The sequence below is a fragment of the Montipora foliosa genome, chromosome 5 (genome assembly GCF_036669935.1).
Source record: "Montipora foliosa isolate CH-2021 chromosome 5, ASM3666993v2, whole genome shotgun sequence".
NCBI classification, from domain to species: Eukaryota; Metazoa; Cnidaria; class Anthozoa; order Scleractinia; family Acroporidae; genus Montipora; species Montipora foliosa.
In genome coordinates, this window is record NC_090873.1 from 2,309,480 (window position 1) to 2,337,451 (window position 27,972).

At 38.4% G+C, this 27,972-nt stretch overlaps 2 protein-coding genes across 6 annotated transcripts in view; one reads left to right on the forward strand and one right to left on the reverse strand.

Annotated features, from left to right (window-relative positions):
* LOC138003354 (uncharacterized) overlaps nucleotides 1-12,435 on the reverse strand; it is a 67,793-nt gene extending 55,358 nt beyond the window's left edge. The window contains exons 1-2 of one of the 2 annotated variants that reach the window (XM_068849375.1): nucleotides 12,347-12,435; nucleotides 10,384-10,556 (exon numbers count right to left, since the gene is read on the reverse strand). The gene's annotated coding sequence lies outside the window, so the exon portion shown is untranslated. Of the gene's footprint in view, nucleotides 1-10,383; nucleotides 10,557-11,233; nucleotides 11,282-12,346 lie in introns of those variants that run through there. The other variant, XM_068849376.1, reaches the window with a different exon arrangement.
* On the forward strand, nucleotides 303-27,972 carry LOC138003361 (melatonin receptor type 1B-B-like). Of its 4 annotated transcripts, none has more exons than XM_068849390.1 (2): nucleotides 303-425; nucleotides 25,159-27,971. In XM_068849390.1, exon 2 carries the CDS (start codon nucleotides 25,188-25,190, stop codon nucleotides 26,187-26,189), a length of 1,002 nt encoding a protein of 333 aa, XP_068705491.1. In that variant the 5' UTR covers nucleotides 303-425; nucleotides 25,159-25,187; the 3' UTR covers nucleotides 26,190-27,971. The 4 variants fall into 4 exon arrangements, with proteins under 4 accessions (XP_068705491.1, XP_068705490.1, XP_068705494.1 ...); XM_068849389.1 differs by lacking the exon at nucleotides 303-425 and adding an exon at nucleotides 8,644-8,739; XM_068849393.1 differs by lacking the exon at nucleotides 303-425 and adding an exon at nucleotides 20,247-20,326 and having other exon boundaries at nucleotides 25,159-27,972.

Genomic DNA, 27,972 nt, shown 5'->3' on the forward strand with positions numbered 1-27,972 from the left:
AAGTACTTTGCCACATCTGTTGCTTTAATTAAGGTGTATAGATAGCTCTCTCAAAAGTATATAGATAGCTCTCTCAAAAGTATATATTCGTTAGCCTTCGAGTGTTCCCAGAAAAGCATTGAAGTTCCAGGTCTTCTAGGGGTAAATGACAAAGGGAGTCGATTTAATTCTGCGCGAGAGTGACATCTCGTATTATTTTTACCCTGGAGGCACCAGCTCTTTTGCGGTTAAAGATAAATTCGTTCTACAGGTACGGACAATTTCCGCGTAGCTACGTAAACACCAAGTATGGATGTTATGGAATATAAAATAGGTATTTAAGCCGCATTTGTCAGAGGAAGGTGGCAACAGACTCAGGTGGGCTTACTGACCAAACGCAAGTGTAAGGGAGTAAAAGTTTTTTGGAAGTGCAGAAATTATAAAAGGTAAGGAGATATTGATACGATTACCTACGGCATTAGCAAAAATGTAGGAATGGTTGTTAAGGTGAGAACCTCGTTGAAAAATAAAACCTTCTGTCTACCAGGAAAGTGCATGTATATAAATAATCGCCACGCGAGGATTGAATTGGCGCCGACATTTACTCTGGTACGAACCGTACAGGTGAAGACAGGCTAAGATGTTGTTTATGGTAGACAGCGTACATGTACTCTTTTTGATCGAGAAAGCATTAATTAACTCATTCTCTGTAGTTTTGGTGTAAAACAAGTGTTGTTCCAAGAATACATATATCCGGCCCGTAATTCGTTGTTTTGACGATCGAGTCATTCAAGTCAAGTCAAGCCATGTCAAACTCTTTTTGTTAAAGCAGGTTAAAAAACGTAGCAGCTGTACGCTGATGTGGACCTATTATAGAATTATAATGAAATAAGTATTAGATAGATATAATGTAGAATATACAAAAATGCATCAAATGCTTTTCCTGATATTGGGTCGGTCGGTCAGATTGAAAAAAAGAAACCTAAAAAAAATTATAAGCAGTCTCAGAATCGGAGGCCTGGTACCCCAGCATCATAGCTGTGGAGCCAGGAAAACAACAAGACGTGAACCGAAAATCAATATGGCGGAAAAGTTGGTGGATTTTATTGCAAAATTAAGACAACGTGGGAAAAAGGATCAACCACCGAAACTCCTATGGGACATAAAAATGGTTTTAAAACGTCGGTCCTACTGGGTTTGCCATACTGGCAACCCAGTAATAATGCTTCTCAACTTTCATAAAACTTACAACAATGTGAAGCGTTGACGTGTGACTGACGAGTAACACTCGTTTATTACCGGCCGCAGGATCCTACTGTGTGCTCTGTCAAAGCCTTCTATTGTCTTAGAGATGGTAGGGTTCAAAGATCGGTCATTTCAGATGACCGAACTTTCCGTATCTATTACCTACAGCTCCTCGTGAAAACTCCCGGCACGGACGGGCTAACGCCTGAATTCTATCGCTATTTTTGGAACCTGCTCGGTTCATTTATGGTAAGTAGCTTTAATTACGCCTTTCGAAACGGAACTCTTTCTATCTCTCAACGTCAAGGGATTATTTCCTTAATTCCGAAGAAGAAGAAAAATACCGAATATTTAAAAAACTGGCGGCCTGTATCTTTACTGAATGTAGACTATAAAATAGCGACGAAGACCATTGCTCTGCGCTTAGAGAAGATCTTGCCGAACTTAATTCATCCCTGTCAATCTGGATATGTTAAAGGAAGGTTCATTGGAGAAAGTATTAGGTTAATAGCAGATACAATGCATTTCACTAAAGCGAAGAATATTCCAGGGGTAGCCGTGTTTTTGGATTTTGAGAAAGCGTTTGACTTGATTGAGTGGAATTTTATTCATAGATGCCTCGAAACGTTTAATTTTGGTCTTGACCTCCGACAATGGATAAAAGTGTTTTATACAGATATCTCTAGTTGTGTTCTGAATAACGGATACGCCTCAAAACATTTTCATCTAGAACGCGGGGTGCGTCAAGGTTGCCCACTTTCCGGCACATTATTCGTTATTGCTATTGAGTTACTCGCACAACGTATTAGACGCTCAAAAGAAATAAAAGGTATTCCAATAGATGAACATAATGAGGTTAAACTTTCGCAATATGCAGACGACACAACTGTACTTCTTTCTGATGTCTAGTCACTGTCAAGGTTATTTGATTTATTATCGCTTTTTGAAAGGTGCTCTGGTCTAAAACTAAATCAAACAAAATCTGAAATGTTATGGCTTGGCTCTATGCGTAACAGAAAAGACACCATACATGATCTCCAATTGAGCGCCGAGCCAGTTAACGCGCTTGGCGCGCATTTTACATATGATCTAGAAGTGTCTGAAAAGAAACATTTTTTTGACAAATTAGGATCTTTAAAGAAAACATTGAATATGTGGTCCCAAAGAGACCTCTCCATCGCTGGCAGGATAAATATAATTAAAACATTAGCACTTTCAAAACTTGTGTTTATCTGCAGTGTCATGAATACCCCGAAGAATTCAGTAAAGAAGTAGACAAGATTACGTTCGACTTTATTTGGGATCACAAGCCCGCCAAAATAAAAAAGACTACCCTTATCAAGCAAAAAACAGCTGGTGGCCTGGACATGAAGGATTTTTCTCTCTTCGACAAAGCGCTTAAGTTAAATTGGGTGAAACGGTTATGCTCTAACTCAAATGCCCCATGGCAGTACATACCTAAATTGCTGCTAGCCGATGTTGGCGGTACAGAACTGTTTAAATGTAATTATAATCTCCTTGACCTAAACAACCATCTTCCTGCTTTCTACAAACAAATCATTTTCTACTGGCAGGACATCGCAACGGCCACACCTAAAAATAAAAATGAGGTTCTCTCGCAGCCAATCTGGAATAACCGATTTTTAACTGTGAATAAGAAAATGGTATTCTTTCCTCATTGGTATCAGGCAGGAATAAAACAAATCTCGGATCTTTTTGACTCCTGTGAGGGCCATTTCCTCCCATTTAATTCTTTTTGCAGTAAATTCAATGTGAAATGTAGCTTTTTACAATATTATAGCATTCTCTCTTCTATTCCCCAAAATTGGAAGAAACTATTGCAAGAATGTTCCAAAGAATCGGTCACGCCGCCCACCTCAATCTGTTCACTGTCATGTAAGGCAATATACAGTATCCTACTTTACCTTGAAGATCTACCTCCACCAACTTCTGAGAAAAAACTTTTAGCGTCTGGCGTCGAGAAAAGTGACTTGTCTAAAATCTACCTCCTACCATTCAAAGCCATGAGAGAAATTAAATTGACGATGTTCCAATACAAAATCATTCACCGAATTTTACCAACGAATAGCTTGTTATATAAAATGAAAAAAGTTGCCTCGCCCTTCTGTCCCTTTTGTCCTTCTGAGTGTCAGACCCTGTGGCATTTGTTTGCAAACTGCAACCACGCTAAGTCCTTTTGGGATGGATTCCAGGAGTGGTACTCAACCTCTAGTAATACGAAACTGCTTCTGCCAGAACTGGAGGTTATGTTCGGAATTATTCGCTGTCACAACTACTGTTTGGCCCTCAACCATCTTATTATTTTAGGTAAATATTTCTTATATGTTAACGCTTTAAATACCATAAAGTACAATTTCGATGATTTTGCCTCACTTGTGCGCGAAAAAATTACTATAGAAAAATATATTGCAGTCACTTGTACTAAGGAGAAAGAATTTAGCAACAAATGGAAATTTTTTCTGTCCTTATAAAATTACATTGTGTCCTTCTACTTCTCAGCTTCTGTATTTTGATTTCTTGCTATCTATTTATTTAACAACCTATTAAATTCTAGAAAACCAATACCCTACATAGTGGAAGTAACAAACAAAATTCTTATTAGTGACTCGAACAATTAAAATGTGATGACAATTACGTTGTAAACAGATCAACTATAATTCCATTTGACTAGTGTTATGGTATTGTAACATGTATCGTATGTAGTGCAAGTTAATGTAGTGCAAGTATTGTGTAAGAAGTAAGTACAAGTGTAAATCATGTAACATGTATCGTATGTAGTACAATACAAAAAAATTTTTTGTACATTTTTTTAGTGACTATAGAATGTGGGTTCGTCCTTTTGACAAGAGTATTTAATGTTTTTACAATTACAAAATGCTATACATGTAACACTATACATCATAAGAAGAGCCTTCATTTCTTCATCGTCGAAAAAACAATGTAAACAAAAATGTCGAGTGTTCGCGGTTCAAGTGTCCTTACTGTAAAACATAAACTGGCGAAATGACGAAATGGAAAATGGCGAAATGGTAAAATGAATCCCCATATGTTAGCACAGGCTCCCCAAATTGACACAAATTAATAACGGAATCGTTGAAGAACAAAACAACTCGAGAGTGAAAAATATGAGCAAATTTTTGAATAAAAACATCTTACCTAGTTTTAATATGAGGCTTCTTGCCTTCCGTGTTGTTTTTTGTAAGGCTTTATGCGATTTTCAGTACGTTTATGGTCGTTTTTAGCGTCGCTGGTTTCCCTATGTATATCCGATGCAGCAGTCCTAAAGATAAGCTGCTGTAAATTCCACCAAAAACATCAAATCGACCAAAAATTCCACTCAGACCAAGGTCAATAGTGCTGCTAAATATTTCACTCCTTATATCAGACAAAAATTTACGGAAAGGAATTGAAAAGTCACCGAAACTGGTTGAGTTTGCTTTTCGAGGAGTCTTTCTTCCGATGTTGCGCGCACAAAGCGGTTGAAAAACACGCACGGGTGTTTTCGTCTCAGTTACTGTAATAATTACACCCAGGAAAGCACTGAGCTGTCCGGACCAATCTCAGGGAAATGCAGATGTATTAAAGATGTTTCGCAAACGAAACATAAACAATCAGAGTGTTTTACAGAGTAATTGTAACAAAATTGAAGTTGGCTACTGCCAGTAAGGTGTTTTTCAACCGTTTTGTGCATGCAACATCGGAAGAAAGGGAGAATCAGGAAAATCAACCAGTTTCGGCGACTTTTCAATTCCTTTCCGTAAACGTTTCAGTGTCTGATATGAGGATTGAAATATGTAGCAGCACTATTGACCGTGGTCTGAGTGGAATTTACAGCAGCTTATCTTTCCGACTGCTACATCGGAAGTCAATAAAGATACATATAGGAAAACACCGACGCTGAAAACGCTGTTGATTTTAAGACTAATTCCAATTTATGGCGTTGATGTTGACGGGAAATTGTTGAATTCAAAATAAAGTTGTTGAAGTTGACAGATAAAGATTGTTCATATTGAGAAAGCTTTGTTGAATTAAAAATAAAGTAGTTGAAGTTGACAGACCTAGGTAAAGAGTGTTGATGTTGAGAAAGATTTGTTGAATTAGGTATCAAGTTGTTGGTTTTGACCCGAATTTTCATTGTTGAAGTTTGCTACAATTTGGCGACCATATTCTGAAGCGCAGAGCGATACGATTTAGTGACGTGAAAATCAAACTGTCAGAGTCGGAAGCAGAATACTGATTCCGCTTATGACTCCGTCGCTTACGATCCAGTGAAAACTGCATTGTCGGAGTCGGAAGCAGAAACGGAAGAATAAGCCAATCCCAATCCTCGATTCCAAGCATAGTGATTGGTTGGTCTTCCGCTTCTGCGTCCGATTCCAACAAGAGTCATAAGAAAATCATGGGAACGTTCTGATTCTTCCGACTCCGATTCCGTCAAGCTTACGACTCCACTTACGACTCCGTTCTTTGATTTTCACTACGTCATAAGTGTTTTTACGACCCCGACTACGACCCATCGCTAGTGAAAACCAGCCTTAAGGGTGGGTTTTTTGGGGAAAATTGAATCCAAAAACGGATTTTGCGTTTTTTTGGCGAAATCCAAAAACGGATCATGAATCCAAAGTATCCATACTCGAGGAGGATACTTCGGATCAAGTCTAATCCGGATTCTTCAGCGTTTTTTTCAGGAAAGGATTTGAAAAAGTGTTTTTGACAAGCGGTTTTCCATGCAGAAATGATACCCGACAGCTATCGTACATGACAGTTTAAGCCCAAACGTTTTTCTCGCGCCATCTTTACCGTACGATCGAAGACAGGAATAGGTCGAATATAGTTAGGTTTCCTGCAATTTTCACAACAGAAATTACACTAAAGGTTTGGGTTTCGGACCCGAAACGAGAAACGGGCCCCAGAACAGAGAAGAATTTTATTTAGCAACCACAACTCGTAAAGACCTTTTTTTTTTCATATATACATCGTTTTGATACGTAGATCTTAGTATTTAAATTGTTTGCGAGGACATGTCGAAATTACTTCGCGGAGCTGATTTAAACTAAAGCCCTGGCCAAACGAAACGCAAGTCATCGCAAGTCGACGCAAGTTCTCACTTGCGAAGACTTGCTTTCACTTGCGATAGGGTGGCCAAACGAGACGCAAGTTGAGCGCAAGTCCTTTGCAAAAGTAGCAGAAGTTTTGTTTTTTTTTTCTTTTTCCTAGGCTCAGACTCGGAAAAGCTGCTACTTTCACTGTAGCTGCTGCTTATACTTGCACCGCTACTGGGTCTCCTGTTATGGTTTTCGTTTTTCTTATGTTTTTTTAACTCCCTATCCTTGTTTTCTTTTAGCTCTTCGGGGCTTAAGTTTTCCGAATTTTGCTCCGTGACAGAAGCCATCTTGTCAAAATGAAAGCGCGAAAGGCGCGAAATAGTTTGAGATTCCTGCTCAAACAGCGGCATCAGATTGGCTAAAAGGTTTCCAAAAAAGTTCGAATGACTTGCGAAAACTTGCATCCACTTGCGTTGAGTGGCCAAACGAGACGCAAGTTGGGCGGACTTGCGTCCAAAATTTGAACATGTTCAAATCAAACGCAAGTCGTCGCAAGTCTTCGCAAGTGAATGCAAGTGGGTGGCCAAACGGTATGCAAGTCAGCGCAAGTAACAAAACTTGCGTCGACTTGCGATGACTTGCGTTTCGTTTGGCCAGGGCTTAACCCTCGAAAGCAGACGTATCTCTAGACTTGCCACAAGTCGACCTTACGAGAATCCCAGGAGAAAATGTTTTAGCGAGCGAATCGTACGTATCTCCGGCCGTCGTTTCTCTTCCTCCGAAAAATAGGCAGACTAAAGCCTGGTTTTCACTTGCAGCTTGTGCTTGCGTCGCTAGTGAAAACCAGGCTTAACTAAAACTGCCAGTGTATTTGAAAGCATGGAATGAAGTCAATTTGTGTTCGAGAAGTTTGTCGTTATTTCCGTCGAGAATTGGGGAAATTATTTCAGTTTGACAAATTGAAGCTAATCAGTTTGACAAACTGAGTCTCTGCTCGTCTCGATTGATTTTAATCAAAACAATGGTCCTTTTTACAACGCCTTTTTAAAAACTGACTCCTGTCTAAAATAAAAGTACTCATGATCGCAGCTTACGTGCTATTGAGGCAACAAATACAAACGAAGATTCCCCTATACAATTAGAGGTCCCATGATTTATGAGTCAATGAGTCATGAGTCATGAGTCATGAGTCATGAGTCATGAGTCATGAGTCATGAGTCAGCTGATGAGTCATGAGTCAATGAGACTCACAGTCAATGTAGCAATATTTTATTGATTATGCCTTAGCCCTCGCACTCTCTGAAATTTTAGCTTTCATTTTATGGGTTAGGGTAACTGCACTAACTCATTGACTCGTTGACTCATAAATACTTGATGCTCATACAATTACTTTCAAATGCATCATACATATATTTTGTCTGGGACGAACTTGAGCAAATAATCTTTCTTCGTCTTTGTCTGAGACGCACTAAACTGATTAGATTCTGATTAAATTAGAGTTTGTCGAAGACGCGCTAAACTGATTAGATCGTCCAGACGCGTTAAGCAGACGCGTTAAGCGTCTTGTGCTCCACTTTATACCGACGAATTAAAACAGACGCAGAATCGTTCGTCACAGACAAGAGACGGTATGTTCACACTCTCTTTTCACAGACGAATAATGCGTCTCTGGATGTCTCAGTATGTAGTTAATAATAATAATTAAAAATTTATAACGCGCCTTTTCCATGCAAATATGATCAAAAGCGTCCCGTCTTTACAGTGGACGGATAACATGACAGACGCATAATTAATTCGTCTGGATGGATTATGTGCCTCTGGTGTAAAAACGGCCATCCATGCTCGTTTTGAATCAACAAAAAGACAACCGATCAAATATGATTGTGTTCAAAACTTTGATATGAGTAATTCGATACCACAAACTATTTTGAACCTATTTGAAAAAAAAAACAATTAAAGAAGGGATATTATCGTCGAAATTGACGATTTCGTGGTCATAATTGTTCCGTACACCTGATTAAATAGTTGCTAAGGAAGCCTATTTCACATGTTTCGTCGCGAAGAAAACTTAGTATTAACTAGGATTACGAGATAGTTTTTTGCTCAGCCCCTTTTGCAAAGGCCAATCTTGATAAGTTTTCAAGACACAGTTTTAAAATTTAAAAAAATGGATTGAAATTTTATACACCTACACGCTCTTCTTATAATATTTCATAGGTTGCAAAATATAGTTATTCTACCTGTGCATCTTTCTACCGACGCAGCCAATTGACAGAGGTAACTTATTAATTTTCTGTACCTGACGATTATCTGTCAGTCACAGGGGATAATTAACGACAATAATTTTGTGCAGTTGATGCTCATAAAACAAGGTTGGCAACAACGAAGCCTCATCATCGTGAGTAAAGATCAAAGAGGATACAATTACCCACAATCAAGGATCTTGAAGGTAAGAATCACTCATTGCCTTTCAAATGGAAACAATTTTGAAAAATTACAACCAAAAGCCATGCAGCTTATTTATTTTTGCCGTCGTTTAATTTTGCCAATTGTAGATTCAAAAATGGACTGTTCCAAGGATTTTACACGCGCTTAGGACTCAATTAAGGCGTTGAATCCACAACGAAGTTCTGAATTTTAAGCCTTCGATTCTATGTTTCAAGTTTAACTCCTTCTTCGTGTGCTTTAAAAGGTCATGATGTTTGAATGCAATTCACATGAAGAACTAGTTGAAATACGGCTGTCGCAATATGTAAAAAATCTACTTTGTTTCGTGATCTAACTAAAATGATGATCGATATCACAGAAATTCCGGTCTACGTTTTCTCATGAACTGTGAACGCCTTGTATAAATAATTTTCGTTCTGTAACAGGCCTTATACTCTCAAGTTGTTTTTTTCACTGCAAAATCGGGGGCGGATCTATACCGGTTTTACGGAAATCGGTGGGATTTTTCATCAGAAGTATAGATTTATTTTTCACTAAAAGTAAATTTCCGAGTTGAAATCTCGAAAATGGTCTGAACAATTATTTTTTGGCAATTTTCGGGCACAGACACACTCTGGCTGTTATTTTTCACTCCATTTACCCAACTGAGGATGGAACTAGCCAAGATCCTGTCTGCTTAAAATTTGATCAGACAGGATGGTGAAGGTCTTAGAAACAAGGGAAAAGGGACTTAAGAGAGTTAAAATCCAAAAGATTCCCGGGGAAGCATGCCCCGAACCCCCTAGAAACTTTTTCGTTCTTTTGGAAACCGGTCTTTTTTTATTCTTGATCCGCCCCTTAAAATATTCACTTTTCTTCTTGAATCATGATACAATTATGCTCGAATGTAGTTACAATAGATATGACGTCTAGATTGGGTATAATATAACAGTGAGCATAAGTTTCTGCACTGGGGCAGGTGGCCTAGAAAACAATTGGACTACAGCAAGCAGCCTCCCACTTCATCTACCACCCCCTGACAAACAAAAAAACTAGCGCTAAATCATGTAGTATTTATCAATTGAGTACGCCAGCCTTTCATTGAAGATTATTTGCCAAAAATGTGCTCACAATATATCGAGTAACTCCCTGTCTCAAAACGTAGGACCACCGACAATTCGTTGCATAACTCCTTCTGTGGAAGTCTACTGAAACCTCATGATCGTGTTGCTGGAATACGGAAGACTAAAGCCTGACTCGGATTACAACGTTTTGAAGTTCTTTTCAGGCTTCATGCTAGTATACAAGGATCAATTAGAGAATTTGTCAAGGCAGAATCAACGCTGTGAAAAAGGGAAAGCTTAAGTATATTACTAACCCACAAAACAAAATCCGTTGAATCACTTTTATAAGAAAAAAGTTAACTGAATTCCCTTAGGGTGTTATTTTTAGATACACACTGCAAGACGTAAGGATACGTGTAGTGTTTAGGTATAAGACGAAAGAGCTTTTCTTTGTGTTTCAATTAACTTTTATCAGGAAACCTTGTCTCACTTTTATCAATATTGGATGGTTTGCAAAACAAAGCTTTATTTCTTTTCGTTTTCCATCTTTCCTTTTAAACCTCTTTGTCTGTCTTGGCCTTTTTTTACGAATAAAATAATACCTGTTGTTCTTTTACTTTCTTCTGGCTGAGTATCTGACAACCTTATCGTCATTGGCATTCTCACCAAGGGTGACTTTTAGGACTTGGTAAATTTCATTAAAAGAAATGCTTGTGTGGCTCTCTGACTGTTAAGCATCTTGCCGGCTTGGAGCGTTAATTCTTGAAAAACTTGTCTAGAAGGAAGACAACAAAGAAGCTCAAACGAAGTCAAAACTGACATCGTTATCAATATACAAAAAAGTGCACCTTTCAAATTATTTCCACCATCTTGGTGCTTCAAGGTATTGATGGGAAAACGGTATCTAAGGTCTCTTGTACGCTTTTTTTTAAAAAAAAAAAAACAGTTTCAGTATGGTCGTTCTAAGTTATTCGGTTCGCCTTTACAAATCTATAGTAATTTGTTATTTATCATGGGGAGACACATGTTTATATAAGCACTGCTTTTTTTGTGTTTCCTTGCCTCATTTTATTTTGCATAATATGTCGTATATGTAAAATGGCAAAACAAATAAACTGAAACTGAAACTGAAACTGAAACTCATGGTCACTTGGGGAAAACAAGGGGTTTCGAAGTCGATTCCCATGCGATCGCAAAATATTTTGCGGCCAGAAAATGTCAAAACTGCTTTGTCCTCATTGTTTCGTGCATTTGTCTGGGTTTTTTTGAGCTCTAATATTTACGAAACTCGCAACTACATTGACTTTTGTCTTTTGTGTTAGGACGGCTGTCATTGTGAACAGGAATAAGGGCTATGTTCCTACCACACTTAAAGTGAAATTCTGACCTGCAACCTGCAAATTACACCCTCCGGTTACCAACAGAATTTCGCAATAGGGATTTTTTGCTTACCATTTCAACAAACAAAGCAACCGAGTACCAACCGCAGGGATGCCAACCTCTGGAGATCTAAAATCTGGAGATATTTTCCATCTGGTCTCCCCAACCCCCCCACGATTAACTCACTCATTCCCCCTTCCCCCCAAAAAAAGCACTCACCTACCCCTTCCCCCCCCCCCCCCCCCAGCAGTCCTTCAGAATACAAGAATAATCTATTTTGAACAGGAAATTTGCGGGAAAACAGAGCACTTATGTCGATAATTTTTATTGGTTAAACGGAAAGATCTGATCAATCAATCGTTTATATGGCTGTGATAACAAACAGAGCTTCAACAAACAATGAAACGAGTTTGAAAAAATCAATTTTTTTTAACGTGGGGTTACAATTTGAGCCTCCAATGGAGCAAAGTCTCCAGAGTCGTTTTTATCCGGGAGATTTGATGACCCGTACGGGAGACCGGGAGATTCGTTCCGTATCCGGGAGACTCCCGGATAATGCGGGAGAGTTGGCATGTATGCAACCGGTTTCCGCTTGTAAATGGTAAACAACCCAAGGCCCGGCCCCGTCTAACCGTTCAAAACGTCCAAACAATTTTCAAAACACGCCGTGTTGGATGATCACAGCTCATCGTTTAGCCGCCTGCTTCAACATACGTTTGATTTATATCTAGCTTTTTCATCCAGTAACCAGTTCATTCTTCAAAACCGGTTTGTTTAGAGAGTAGGTTCTCCAACATCGTGTTGGATGTTCAAGTTCCATCCTTTAGCCGCCTGTTTTAACATATGTTTTATCTACGTCAAACCTTTTCAACCAGTGGTTTGTTTCGAGAATAGGTCAACTCTAGCTTTATACACAATCCTCGTGTTTTTGAATAACATCGCGCAATTGTAACAGAGATACACCGTACTAGTAAATATCCTGTCAACCAATAATTCAAAAGTACATTGCGTAAGAATTTCAGCAACGGCAAAGGGAGAGTTGACACGCATTTTGACACAAATAGTGAGTAATATTCCATGACATTAGTGGCGTCATTTCTTCAAGTGATTAACACAAGAAAGCCTTGCCATTGGCATGGCTATCAAACCAAAAATAAAAAAATAAAAAAAACAAGCAATGCGTACATGTGAGACAGCCACTTCCACACCCTACTACCAATGGAGTCTTGAATAGCGTTGTCGTTGTCATTCCGGTTCTAACCATTCACTAATCTGCATAGAAAGAATATAATTTGAAAATTTGAACGAAAACCCATGGCAATAAAATACACCTCAACATCGCTAATTTAACATCAAACTTTCTATCAAATACTGTTATGAATACCAGGAGCCCATTACTAGGAGCCTCCACATGCAGTAGATCTTTGAGTCAACCTTTGCGCGTATCTTTCTATTTTTAGAATGAACCCTTGAGCAGGAGACTCGCATTTACATAAATGTACATCAATTTGCACGATTTAAACACAGTTTTACTGCTTTATTTGTCTTCATTAGACCATGACTTTAATCTGATTGGCCTTTTAAAATAGTGCTTGCAGAGCCGAGGAACTCGTGGCGTTCTAAAAATAGAAAGATACGTGCAAAGGTTGACTCATAAGGACGTTTATGAGAAAGGCAAGCTCCTACTCATGGGCTCCTGTGAATACAGGGTACCGTATGCATTAATTATCAGTTTACATAAAAGCATGACCATGAATATTTAATCTACAAAGTCACACTTTACCACTAACAAATCAATTGAAAATTGCAAACCAGAACATTTATGCATGTGTTTAAGTACATTGATTTCATATTTAATTTAAGAACAATTTCAGGAAATTTATATGCATAAAGAAGTAAGAGGCTCGATAATTAAAGATATCCATAATCAAATTTAATTGCCATTCATAAAGAGGGCTTGCTTGTTTGCCTATCATCCAAAATAATAATCTTAACAATTTTATTCATAATTTAAATAACATAAGAACCTATCAGAAGTTATAACCTGTTTAAAAGGTGTGGCAGTTTCTTGATACATGAGCACCAAAACTTGTAACATAAGCTCTATACTTTTACATCTTAACCTTATTTAATTCCTAGCTTTTTCCCAAACCCTAATTGTGCCTTAAACCTACCTTTACACATATCTTAACAATGACTCAGTAAACTAGGCTAGCTTGGCTAGAAGAGAAATCCCAATTCATACATTGTTCTCAAAACTACAAACACAAGAGAAGCAGACAACAAGCACACTGAGTTGGGTTCATGCTTAAGAGGGACATAAATTATAATGCCATTGAGCAAGCAGGTTGATTGAACTGGAAATTTATTGTTTTCTCAATCGTAAGTGTAGAGCTTAGGTATTTTCTGGGGGGTTAACTCAAACTTATCCAAAAAATCAAATCAATATTTTAAACTTGTATATCTGCAGACAAAATATATCTATCATATCAAAATGATACTGTTTGTTAATCTATAGTGAGTCATTTTAAGGCTTTGGCTACGACTGAGTTATCACAAAAATTCTCTGGAAGGGAAGGTCCTTCCTTTCAATTTCCAGAGCCCTTCTACACTCTATCCTAATCTAACTGATTGATTCCTAAACATGGAAGACTGAGGCTTATTACATTGAGTATTGTCATTTCCAGGGTTTAATTAGCCCCTTTGAGTGCGATGAAATATATTCTAAACTTCAACTCCTGCAGGGTTATAATAAACAAACAAATGATATTAATGAATAAAGGAACAAGCAAGTATTCTCATAAATAGTAAAACCATCAAATTAACAATTGGCTGCACTTTCATGCAAATCATTTCCGTTTTGTCACTTTGCTTTTAAGAAATTTATGGTAAGAAATTAAAAATCATATATTACAAATAAACTAAAAATATGTCACATTAAGTACTTACTACACATTCGATTCGCCAGCCAGATAAATTTTTGATCGATGGTCAGTGCGGGCAACTGGAAGACTGAGGCTTATTACATTGAGTATTGTCATTTCCAGGGTTTAATTAGCCCCTTTGAGTGCGATGAAATATATTCTAAACTTCAACTCCTGCCAGGGTTATAATAAACAAACAAATGATGTTGATGAATAAAGGAACAAGCAAGTATTCTCATAAATAGTAAAACCATCAAATTAACAATTGGCTGCACTTTCATGCAAATCATTTCCGTTTTGTCACTTTGCTTTTAAGAAATTTATGGTAGGAAATAAAAAATAATATGTTACTAATAAACTAAAAACATGTCACATTAAGTTCTTACTACACATTCGATTCGCCAGCCAGATAAATTTTTGATCGATGGTCCGTGCGGGCAACAATGTTTACGCAAAATATTGAGATTTCTTCGAGCACCTCAACAAAAATGGCACAGAAAGAACTTAACCAACCTTTAACGTGAATAGCCTTACTCGGAATGGCTTCGAAGAAGATTAAATGGCTAATCATCTCATGTTTACACCAGATTTTTGGCGAACATCAGCTGTACACAAGTAATGCGGGCAAATTGGGGACAGCAAAACGTTTTTGCTTTCTCATTGCGTTTAGCCGCGCTACTCACAAAAACAAAGTAGAGGAATCGAAGTTTCTAAACAGGTATCAGTTAGCTCGTGTCCCAAGGAGTGGTAAGATATTCGAAATTTTGGGGTCCTGGCCCATGGACTATACCTTATAGTAACTCTTCTTTTTTAAAAGGAGACCTTTAACTGATGAGCAAAATTTGTAGCAGTCGTTAGATAATATGGTGCGCGTGCCGTGATCGACACACAGAGGGCATTTTGAGGCAGGAAGATTCAGCTTTTTGACATGTATAAGTGCAATTTTCTAAGCAGAGAATGATACTGATGTGTTATTTTATGTGGTTTGGTGATTATTCGGAGTCTATAGGCCTCTTCTACTCCTTTCCTATTCCAATCCCAGTAGCAGCAATCGTAACTTTTCTTTACGTTTATATGACGCGCGATATGTAGTTTTTTCCACTTGTACAGTAGTAATAAAAAGTTTACATTGGATTCTGTAGTTTTAGTGTTCACCAAATGCAACGTCTTCCGATACAGAGAAGCTCTCCCTTTTCATGCTAATATTTCGGATTAAAATCTCGCCTCTTTTCGATAGATAGATAGATAGATAGGTAGATAGATAGATAGATAGATAGATAGATAGATAGATAGATAGATAGATTACTTCTCGCGGAAGGCTGTTCCAACTGAAGTACAACACCACTATAGCTAAAGCTATTTTTATAATAGTTTGTGGGTGGCTATGGAAAATTTACCTTGTTCTCAGAGTCCCTTAAGTTATAATGAGTTTGACGCTTTTCAAACTTAGAACATAAGTATTCTGGAGCCAACCCGCTCAGAGACTTGAAAATCATTGTAGCTCTTTGTATTTGCTGCTGGCACGATAGATTTCTCCATCCTAGAAGCTCAAACAAGTAACCAGCAACGGCGTCGTAGTTAGAATAAGTCAAAACAAGGGCTGCTCTATTTTGCAATTTCTGTACTTTATACTGCAAAGTTATCCCACAATTTCCCCAAACAACGTTGCAAAAATCAAACTGAGGCTGAATTAGAGCTTGATATATTAGGTGCAAGGTAGCTTCAGGAACAAAGTGCGTTATGCGTTTTATCGCCCCAATGCCAGAAGCGACTTTCTTTGTTAGTTTATCGATGTGACTGCTCTAATCAAGTTTGTTGTCAATGGTTACTCCGCGTGATTTTGCGGTAGCAACTTGGCTAATTTGAACATTATTAATAGCAATTGTCGGGGAATCCGTGAGATTACTCAGCCTCTGCCTTGATCCAATGAGCATGAACTCAGTTTTTGTCATATTTAGAGTTATAGCTTGTTTGCTCTCAGCCAATTGTGGACATTTTCTAAATCCTGATTCAGATAGAACTGAATATTTTCTACACTAGAACCTGCATATACTAGGTGGGTGTCATCAGCGTACATCCTGGGCTCACAATTGAGTAAACATTTAGGATGATGTACAGTAAAAACAGTTGTGGCCCTAAAATCGTCCCCTGGGGAACGCTGCAGTTTGCTGGACACTTATTAGAGAGTGCCCCGTTAATGGAGCAGATTTGCGTACGATTTCCCAAATATGACCTAAACCACTGGTAAGCATTTTCATGTATGCCGTAAGGACTTAATTTTGAAAAGAGGATCTCGTGATCAACTGTGTAGAAAGCCTTTTTGAGATCAAGGACCACGACAGCGTTTATCTTGCCCAATTGTCTGTGGCCTCAAGAAGAGCCGTGACCGTCGAGTGTACAGCACGAAACCTGATTGATGTTTGCAAGGGATCCTGTGCTCTTCGAAATAGGTAGACAACTGGTCATAAACAATTATTTCGAACACTTTGGCCACAACTGAGATTACAAAGATTGGACGATAATTGTTTAGATCATCTCGATCGCCTTGTTTGAAAAGTGGAGTTACTCTCGCGTTCCAATTATATGGGAATACACCTTGAATTATAGATTGATTAAAAATGTCACAAATGGGTTTGCAAATGAGATCTGCGCATTCTCCAATAAGCCTAGCAGATATCATCTCAAGACCAGTTGCCTTTGATTTGCCTAGTTTATTCAAGAGTGAAAAAACTTTATTTGCTGTTGTTGGTAGGAATTGAAACTGTTTATCAGAATTAGTGAGGTAGTCTAGAAAACTATCAGTATTAATTTTGAGGAATTGACTTTCTCGGCAAGTTTTGGACCAATAGTAGCAAAATGATTAAACTCATTGGACAGTATAGTTGGATTAATTAGGGATACACCATTCAATTTTAGAGACGTTACCGATTTTTTTTTCCAGATTTACGTGAAGTAAGTTCATTGATAGTTTGCCACGTCTTTCTAAAATTGCCAGTGCATTCATTGAAATTATTAAGGTAGTATAGTTCTGCATGGTATGTCTGATTCGGCTGTCATCCGCACATAAGTTCCGTTGTTTTTCAAGTCGCATCCAGTTATTACGATCATTCGATTTAATGGCTTTCATTTTAAGAATATTCCGATCATGCATTCCTTTCTTTAGATCTGAAGTAATCCATGAGCAACTACGCACACGAACACGCATTGTTCTTAATGGACAGTGCTTAACAACAATCGATAAAAACGAGGATTTCCATTTCACCCACATCTCATTAGGATCGGTTAAGTTGGTAATATCGTTCCAACTTTGAGATGCGATAGCATTCCGAAAATTTATTCGATTAAAGTGTCGAAAGTTCCTATAAGTGATAGTATTGTGACCGCCCGTCATTTCTTTTAGGCATAATTTCCTGTACGCAAAAACCATGCACAAAACTTTATCTGGACAATTAGCCAAGATTACATCAATTAACTTCAAAGACGTCTGATTGGTTCCGTTATAAGTTGCTGAAGTCCATATACATCAGTGATATTGATAAGTTTGCATGTATCGTTGTCGTATCGAGTGACAATAGGTAATATTCAATATTTTCTGAATCAAGTTTTCCAATGAGAAAAGTGAGAAAATACCAATAGGAGAATCAGAGTCTATAGCACGTGACATCAACAAATGGTTTGGATATAGATTGTTGAATTGCAACACATAAGTTTTCAAGAGTACCCACGTTTAAGTCATTTATAATTGATTGAGTTTTTCAGGTACAAGCAAACCCCTCCACCGCCGTTTGCGTTTCTATGACGTCGAATAATGTCATAGCCAGGGATGTTGACCTCGTTGTCAGTAATATCATCTCATTAAGCTTAGTTTCATTAATCGATAAAATATTAATTTTACTTTGCGTCAGAAACATTCTTTTAGCTCATCAATGTGAGTAGTTAAATAATTAATATTGAGAGAAGCCTATTTCAAACCGCGTCGGGATGGCATAGTGATGAGGTCTCTCTTCCACTTTGATTCAAAATACTAGCTTCCCCAGTATTGCATTTAGCAGGACGAACAGGTACGGCATTAGAGGATAGCGTGCCATTTCAACCTAAACTTGTTTGAAAATTTCTTAAAAATTGTTGATTACTTCTGTAATTAAAGACGGTGCCTACTAATTAAAGATATTTTTGCTCCGATGTGTGATTATGCAGGAACTGTAGATCTTAACAAGTGTTGTTGAAATCCAAAAAGAAAATTGGGGGTAACCACGCATTTTTCAAAGATAATTCATGAATAATATTTGTAAAAAGCTTTAAAATACAAAGCAATGTATGGCGTTCTTTCTCAAATTGAAGCTTAATTATCTCTGAAAAATGCATGGTTACCCCCAATTTTCTTTTTGGATACCAGGAGTACTTACTAAGATCTACTTTCTCCAGATAGTTTTAAACCGCGCTCAAATATCCCTGTATTAGTAAGCATCACCGATAGGAAATCTGAGTGTCTCGAGATGTGCAGAACGTATGCGCAATAAGAATAGTAGGCACCGTCCTTAAAAGCAGCAGAATTTGCAATCGATTATTTCGAACAGAATTCATCCTGCTCTTGAAATGTTCAATGATAGTTGCGCCTGCACCCTGTTGGAATTCTTTCCTTTACTTAGGGGAGAGTGGGGGGATGGCCATTTTTATTTAAATTAGGTAAGTTTTTCCGCTCTCGAAAACGATATTTCTATGTTCAAAACAGCCATATATTTTAACGTTACTTGGTTGAAGTAATCAACTTTATATTCCTAAAAGAACGTTAGTAGAGTTTGTTTCAAAATCTGAATGGTGCTTTTAGATATAACAGTATATTTCAGTTTTCTTGCACACGTGTATACGTTGCCGGCAAAATCCGTTCTCGGGTTAAATCTGTTTTTACCTAGGTTAATTTGGTGATCATGCCTCATTTTACCTCGGTCGAATATGAAGTCATATAGACCCTATGCAAAAATGGCTGCCTTTAAATTATTCTTTTGTTCTTATTCAAAATAGCCTAACTAACCTCGTTTTTGAGACAAAAATTCTAAAGAATTTGTTATCCCGAACGAGGTTAGTTGGGCTATTTTGAATATGAACAAAAGAATAATTTAAAGGCAGCCATTTTTGCATAGGGTCCATGAGTTGAAGACACATTTTTAGAGCCTAAATTTAAGTCTAGAGAAATTTTAGGGTCAGGTTAGGATTTGTTTTGGTTATTCCACATGGAATAAATAATGAAAGGAACTGTAACGAGTTGAGCATGTTCGTCGTTATAGTGTAGTGGTGAAAATGCAGGACTAAAGATGAGACGCGGGTTCGAGTTCGAGTACCGGTAAGTGCATAGTACAATTCTTTGTTCACTTACTTGGTTGAAATGTTGAGACTAAAGGAGTAAGTGTATGAATACAGGACCGATACAATGATGCGAAACACTTAGATGTGTTGAGAAGCGTCAAGACATGCAGAGCTTAAGGGAAGGAATAGGTGTTTCCGATTCTTTTGGGGATGGGGCAGTGCATATTCAACTTAGGTAAAAAAGGATTCAACCTAATAAGAACGGATTTTACCAACAACATATGCAGTAAAGATATCCAATGCCCCACAGTCTTCGACACTTAAGTTTCATATTTATGTGAGACAGTCTACATCTCAAAACCTGAAATCGAGCGCAATATTTTCTTAGATTGTGGGACACCTGCATGTCCAATTAAGCGATTTCCAGTCGACGATATGACTCTTCAATTTCCCTATAATTGTAAACACTTTAACGAATCACGCAAAAAGGAACTGTGGGCCTTAAAACTGTTGCTAATTAAACATCTTTTGCATATATGCAAAGCTTCCCCAGAAAGGCTTTCTGAGCATCAACGGATTTGTCATAAAGACCGTCTTCATTCACTAAATTAGAGAACTAAACATACGCATCATTTACGGCTTATTTTTTGTGAGATAAGGAGACGGAATGATACACAATTAAAGCTTGTGCGGCTGTCGTTACAGACAAGAGCATTTGAAATAAACACAAGACATCGGCTCAGCTGGAAGAAGACACTCTGCAAGCAATTCCGTCTGTGTCAGTGAAGCGACTTAAATTTTGGATTACTGACTGAAGACCTATTTTGTGATCAAAGTGGAAACTTAGCTCGCGGCATCCGGATGTCATGCTGCCCCTTTATCTGTGCTGCGTTTTTGTGCCCACGTCTCAGTCTAGGCGTGACCACTATGCTATCCGGTATGTCTGAGCGGTAAGGGTAACAATAAGGCGACGTCACATTAATTAGTTTTGCACGGGAACTAAGGTTCACCGAAAATTTTCGTAAGTTGCCATGGGAAGGGCAATGGTAATGTTATTATTGTGTGCCTGATAGGAAAATTTCCAAACTTTTGGAACGTCTTGAAAGGAAGTCCAAAATAATTCTAACCTAAAATTGCGAAAGGAAATCTTGTTTATCATTTGCTTTACGCCATGATTAAGCCTCCTTGCAGACTCTCTCGGTAAATTTTGAGCTAGTTGTGTGAATGGTAAATGTCGTTTCCAACAGAATTTCCCAACAGGGAATTTTTGCTTACCCCTTTCATTTGAACAAAACGAGTAACACTAAACCGGTGCAACCTTTGTGAAAAAAGGCTTGGAGGCTCCGTGTTTTCGGTTAGCAACACAGAAAGAAATACCCTTTATACTGTCATGTATCTGAATAGGAATGGCTTCTGTTACTGAAGCGTTACTTGTTACCTAAATGATGTTCCAAAAGTTGCGCAACCTCCTTAGTCAGCTGGCTTCGCGATAGGTTTTCAGGTGCAACCAAACAAACGATTCTTTCCCAGAAGATTTTGTAACAATGTAACGATGACCTCAATTCTGCCTCAAGCTTTCTGCGGAGGTGGGTTTTGGTAGATTCCTTTATCTTTTTTACGCCTAAAGTCACATAAACATAATCAGCTGTTGCCAGTTATTTCTGTTAACCTCACTAGGTGGGGATTGGCTAAAACATTCGGCATTCTGACCAAATCTAAAATATTTCGCTATTTTCGCAAATCCCACAATACACTTCACTTGCATTTGTTTATTTGCATCAAAACAATGGATATCCAGTTCACTGAAGCATGATATAGTCCCAAGAGTAAATTACTAGTATTATTTTATTGTAAACACCCCCCCCCCCCCCCCCACAAAAAAAAAAAAAACCATTATAGGATTGGGAAAATACAGTCAACTCTCCGCTAACGGACACTCACGTAAGCGGACAGTTCTACTTACAGACGGCTTGTTCAATTCCTTCCTTTACCTTCCAGTCAAATTCTTTATTTACTCATTCTCGTAAGCGGGCACTCTCTCGTAAACGGACACTCTCTCTTAAGAGGACACGAGGACACTCCACGTATAATATTTGACTCTTGGCAATGAAATTTTTCTTTTATTGGCAATTCAAACAAAACTATGGCCTTTGACAGATCAACAGAATTGTGGGGTCGGTTTTGTCAAATCTCCATTTGTCCGCGGGAAAGCTACTGTAGCTGTCCGTTCGTTGACATGAACAAGAGTTCAACATGTATTTGTAGCGTTACGTTATGGGAATTATTCTCGTAAGCGGGCAGCTCTACTAACGGACACTTTTTCCAATTCCCAATGATGTACGCTTACGAGAGAGTTGACTTTAGTCTATTGGCTAAAATAGGTTTATATTTCCAACAAATCTCAGCTGCGTTAAAAGAAGTGATTTCAAGGACTGTATATCATGTACAATTGTAAGCTCTCCAGAATTCGGCTAATGGTTCTCTCTGCCGATTGTCCTTTGTAACTACTGTTCCTATGTTCCCCTGTGTCCACTGTGCCACCCTGATATGATGATATGATGTGATATGATGACGCAAGTCAGGTCGTCGTACACGAGCCATTAGGGAGCTTAAGATCTACGACGACGGCGTCGACGAAAACGCCACAAAATAATGATATCATTGGTTAAAGGAGCATAAATAATCGTGCTGCACGTGCAGCACGGATTTTAGCTCATATTTTTGAGGTTTTCTGCATGACGACGACGTGAAATCACTAAATTTTAGGTTTTGAAGACAACGTGAGCACGCAACAGAGAATCTTTCATTCTCTATTTTCAGTCTGAAACCACTCGTACCAATTTATATTTCGGATACTTCGCCCACATTGTACGAAGTGAACGAGGTGGAATAATCGCGAAAGACTTATACTGGAGCAAAGTTCTATTTTGAGGTGACGTTTTCGTCGACGTCGCCGTCGTAGATCTTAAGGTCCCTATTAGCCCGGAATCTGTCATCGGTGCAGCAGAAAATGAAATTACTTCTTGTGTCTAAACAAATACTCTTTTTGGGTGGTTCATATTTAAGCAATAGAGGACGTTTTCCGTGTTTCCATAGCCTCATCTAAACACGAGGGGGAGTTGGGAGGATTCGAGACAGTTATGCAAACCCGAGACGCAGTCGAGGGTTTGCATAACTGTCGAGAACGGAAACACGGAAAAATTTCTCTAATGCTGTTATACAATATTTCTCCAAGACAATTCAACAAATGAAGGAAAATGTTGGGTTTTGTTACTTTTTGATTGAAACATATTTTATTGATACACGCTCATATTTCCTACCAGCCAATCAAAACGTGCGTCTGACAACACAACCAATCAAAATTCGTGTGATGTCAAAGCCGAGTTCCCATACTTTCATCTAAACACAGCTATTGACCAATGAGAGTGCGCGTACTATCCTAATTATTTTATAAAAAGATATATATACTCAGAACTGTCACTTCCTCCTATTCTAAACGTATAGTAAACGTCAGTTAGATTATTGCATGCATGTCACAAGTAATTAAACAAGGAGACTAATTTTTTCTCGATCTGCAACTTGCTCCACGAAGCTAACTGTTACTCTTACAATTAGGCTGTTTTTCCTACCCGGGGTATTTTCACCCGACGCAGATGTACAGAAAAATGATTACGGATGAGTGCTTCAGTTTTTAGAAGTTCAAATAATCGACCTTTTCAATTGCATAAGATAATTATCGGTCCTGCCGGCCTAACGGCAAAGTCAGTTCTTGAACATTCGATCGCTATCACATGCATAGTTAGAAACACTGACAATATCTGGCCATCTTTGCTTACAAAATCTCTTTTAATGTACTTGGAATGACAACAAGTGAAGAGTGTTGATTTGGACTATAATATTTAGAAGATATACAAGAAAGGAGCCTAGAATTGACTCTAGAAAAAATACAATAATATTACGTAACATAAGGGCTCCCACCATAATTCACAGCGATACTGAAGACAGTATATTTATCATGCGAAAACTTTAAAATAATAAAAATGAGTCCTTACGCACTAACGACGGCTATAATACTCTTTTTTTTATACTGGTAGTCTTCAAAATGACACTACTTACAATTTTTTCATAAAATTGGTAGGAAAATTTACTCGGGTCCATGACTAGTACAATCACACACCAGCACGCGACAACCGTAGAAAACAAGAAAAGAAGGCAGCAAAATAGGCCGAACTTTGTGAACTTTGAATACTTAAGACTCCTTTTTATGGAGGAGGTTTAGTTCCATTCAGTTATAGTCTTGAAAATGCCCACAATTATATGTTATTTCTCGTTGGTTAACGCAACTGCTATATTACTGCGAAACTCTTGAAACTCTTAGAAGAATTTTCTAAGAGTAAGCTGTTTTGTCGTTCTGCTTGGATCTTTTCCCATCTTTTCCTGAACAGACCCATGGCAAAACGAAATCTAAGTTCATGACATTATAAAGAACTAATAACGTCAAAAGCTTGCTGCTTTGATTAGACTGTCTTCTAATAAATAAACAATGAGAGAGAAGAATTAGGCCTCTTTTACGCAAGTTGAAATTGTCATGATCCAAGTCAATCTTGTCCGTCCTTTCCATGCTTGGATACATAAATTGATCTATAGCTCCAAATCACTCTCGTAGTTTTAAGCTCAATGAGGTTATTTCAAATCATGTTCCATTAAATTTCCGCAGTAAACGAGATAGTCTTGATGTATTATTCAGTATACCAGGGGCACCCAACGAGAATATATTTCAAAACCACTTAAACATAGTATTGTTAAACGTATTTTAGTATTTAAACGGTAGATATAGGCATATTTTCATCCTCTAAAAATTTTTCATCTGCTCGGATTCCCTAGCTGAAGGTCTCGTGATTACAGGGATCAAAACTTACCTTTTCGAAAATTTCAGCCAGAAAAATGGCTCCCGAAAATTCTAGGTGACCTTTTTAGGGTAAAGATCCATTAAAAAAGGGCAATTATACCGTGTTTTAGACGTTCGAAAATCCTAGGACAGGCAAGCAAGCAAGGAATTTTAGAACAAATGTTACGAAAATTCTAGATCTCAAATCGTCTTCCGAACAGATATTTTCCGAAAATTGACGTTGGGTACCCCTGGAGGTATACTCTCACGAGTAAAACCATATCTCGCCTGAGGCCTTTAATTTCGATTCAATTTCAAAATACATAATTCATTTGAAATAAATGCTCTCCTCAGGCAATTACTTGAGATTTCAGAAAATCTTGAGGGGAAAATACAACAACAAAAATTGTCTGTGTTGCACAATGCATAAACTGTCTGCTGTTAGTTTCCTTCACACGTACCTTAAGCGGAAATTTATATTAGCAATATCTCTAAAAGGATTATGTGACACATTTCCGCTTTGGCTTCATAAAAGGATACCGAATGCTAAAACCATGAATTTTTTTTTTGCCATTATCATACATTGAGCATGTTTTTCGACAGACAATTATCTGACACCCTATTTGGATACGAAGACAGACATAATCAAAATGCTAGAACAAATATTTGACAAACTACTGGCGTTGACAATTTTGCCTCAACATGGAAGCGAAAACGACAAGTTCTGCTGAAATTAATTTAGGTTTCCTTGCCGGAACAAGGAAGAATAATGAGTAATTGTAAAGTAAGATTACTTGTACAAAGTCAAGTGGTTACTGTCAAATCAAATTTGCACAAGAAAAGACGAATTGCAACCCTTTGGGTTTTATTTTTCTTTGCAGACAGCTGACTGTGGGTCGACGTCGTGAAGATGCCTTCGTCCCTCGGCCCGAGGGACACTGCATTCGTAATCGTTGAGTCTTCTACCCTCCTAATCTTAAATGTGGTGTCTTTATTTGGAAATGCTCTGATTTGCTGGGCTGTCTATCGCAACCGACGTCTCAGGACTTCCACAAACCTCTACATTGTTGCATTAGCGGCATGTGACTTAAGTTCTGCTATTTTGGTGATGCCTTTTTCCGCCGTCGTGCTGATCACCGGCGAATGGATCTTTGGCAATGTGTTCTGTAACATCCAAGGCTTTTTCGTTGTCTTCAACATGTACGCATCTCCTTGCCTAATAGCGCTCACAGCCTTCAATCGATATATAAGAATCGTGAGGACAAACATGTATCAAAAGCTATTTTCAAGTCGAAAATGCCAGCTTTCGATCGGGTCCGTGTACGCCATTGTCATTGCATACGTCTTCACGCAAATTTTCGTGGGAAACCAGAAAATGCGGTTCGTGCCTGGTTATGCTGTCTGCACAACAACGCATCTAAGAGAAACGGCTAAAATTATTCATTACAGTGTGGTTATACCAGCATTTGTGATTGGCCCTATCATCGTCACCGCAATTTGCTACTACAAAATTTTCAAAACCACACGAAAACACGCCAAGGTTCTCGTTCCATCGCTGCCAAACGGTAGCAGCGTGTTCGTAAACATATCCAGGCGGGAGTTACGAGTCAGTATTTCCTTGTTTGTCGTGGTCATCGTCTTCGCATTTTGCTGGATACCGCTGTGGGTCATTGCCTTGATGTTTCGATTCAAGCTCTTTGTCAGTCTTCCCAGGAACGTCACCCTGTTTATTATGTTCTTGGTCTTCATCTCTTCAACAGTTAACCCCTTCATCTATGCAGGCATGAACGGAACATTCCGAAATGAGTTCCGCCATATTTGCAAGTGTCTGCCACCTCCAAGTGAAGTACCAACTGGGCAACAACTGAGTTCGACGCTATCTCGCAAAAAGCGGTACGGAGAAAAACAGTAACGTGCAATATAACACAACTAGGTTTACCTGGATATAATTGACAGCGACGCAATTCCGTTTATCATACGGTAAATGTTAACCCGCCGCGTTTCAGGTCAGTCAGTCCAGGTTCACCTCTCGTGCAAACTATCTCGGACGATTTATCAGATATATATGCAGGTAAATTAATACCGTAAATCCTCTTTTAATTTTACTCTCTTCCCGATTTCCCGCGAAAATGTTTTTGACCTCGGGCGGCTTATTTTTTAAAGGACGTTTGAGGGAGGGGGGAGGACTTTAATTCACCGAACGCATTACTGGTAGTTCAAAAGATAGTATCAATCTTCCATAAAGAAAGAGAAAGAAAAATGGAAAAGCTCAAGCACATCAAGTTGGAAGTGATGCAGCCGAAGATCAAAAACAGATCCGAATTTCCAGCAAGTGAACGGACCATAGCCGATCAATCCACATGAAGTTAGTTATTATAATTTAACTTGGATAAAACGCGCGTTCTGATTGGCCAATTGGTCATTTACCATGTGTCCCATGGGTGCACGCTTGCTGACGACAGCTGACGTGCGACGACTGGGAAATCCTGTGTCGAAAAGTTGTTCTACGAGTCGAAAAGTTGTGCGAAGTCGTATTCGGTCGTTTTTTCGCACGATATCGCTTTCTTTTCATTAAGTGGATATCTTTATGCAATTTTTTGGTTTATATGGCCATCAGAAGTGTTGTAAAGTAACTTTCAATGTAATCCTCTATTGTATCATAAATACTCATTAAGGATTGAAGCGTAAAATATATGCATTATAACGACAACAAAAGACATATTGACAACAAACCTGAAGACCGCGTTCTGTAGTAAGCCTTTCTAGGTGCTCTTTTGTTTCTTGGCCGTGAAAAAACTTAAACAGCCGCCACGCTTCTCGTGTAAATTTTTCTTCGTCAAAGAATACTCTGACGTGTGTGCGAGCCCTTTCTCCTCGAAAAACACTTTGCCGGCTTCTCCTCTACATGATATGTGCGGACAAGGCAATTTTCCACTAAAAGAAGCAGGGTGAAAAGGCCTATCTTCAAATTGTCACTTGGGACAAAATCCGCCACTGATTCGTCCGCCATCTTGAAAACAGGATTTCCCAGTCCTCTCTCTCCTTTCCGCCTTCCCATCAATCACCCACCACACTCGCCCCCGCGCATCCCTCGTCAATAATCAATAAGACTATGAGAGACGACTGGGGACGAGTCAGTCACTAGCGCATCAGTCCTAATTTTCCAAGACATATTTTCCTCCTCTTAGAATAGGGGAACTTCTACAGAGCTCAAAATAGAAAGATATATCCCTAAAGATTAATCAGCAGTGGAAAAGGAGGATTGACGGACTTAAAGCGACGAAAGAGCGTTTCGTGTTTGTACTGCTTTGATTTCCAAAACAAAATCTGAACTCTACTCAAATATTGAAGCCAAATCGCGGAATTGAAATGGATTTTATGAGACCAGGGAAGACACTACAGGAAGGTAAATGGTGTTTTGGAATGAAGATTTTCTTTTTGAGATTTAATTCATCGGCCATTTGAGCTGAAATAATGTAACGTCGCTTGTTTGGCTTGGAAAAGTCGCGCTGTTTGCGATAGGTTGATAGCTTTCAACCGATGGGAAGCATGTGCAAAGACAGCGTTTTTGTGTCGACGCTCGCAAGAAAATCGAAATGTTTTCTCTCCTAAGAGCAAATTTTTGTTGATTCCAATAAAATTTTTGACTGCGAAAACTGTTGTGTTGACATCGGCTATTGAACAAACTTGATTTA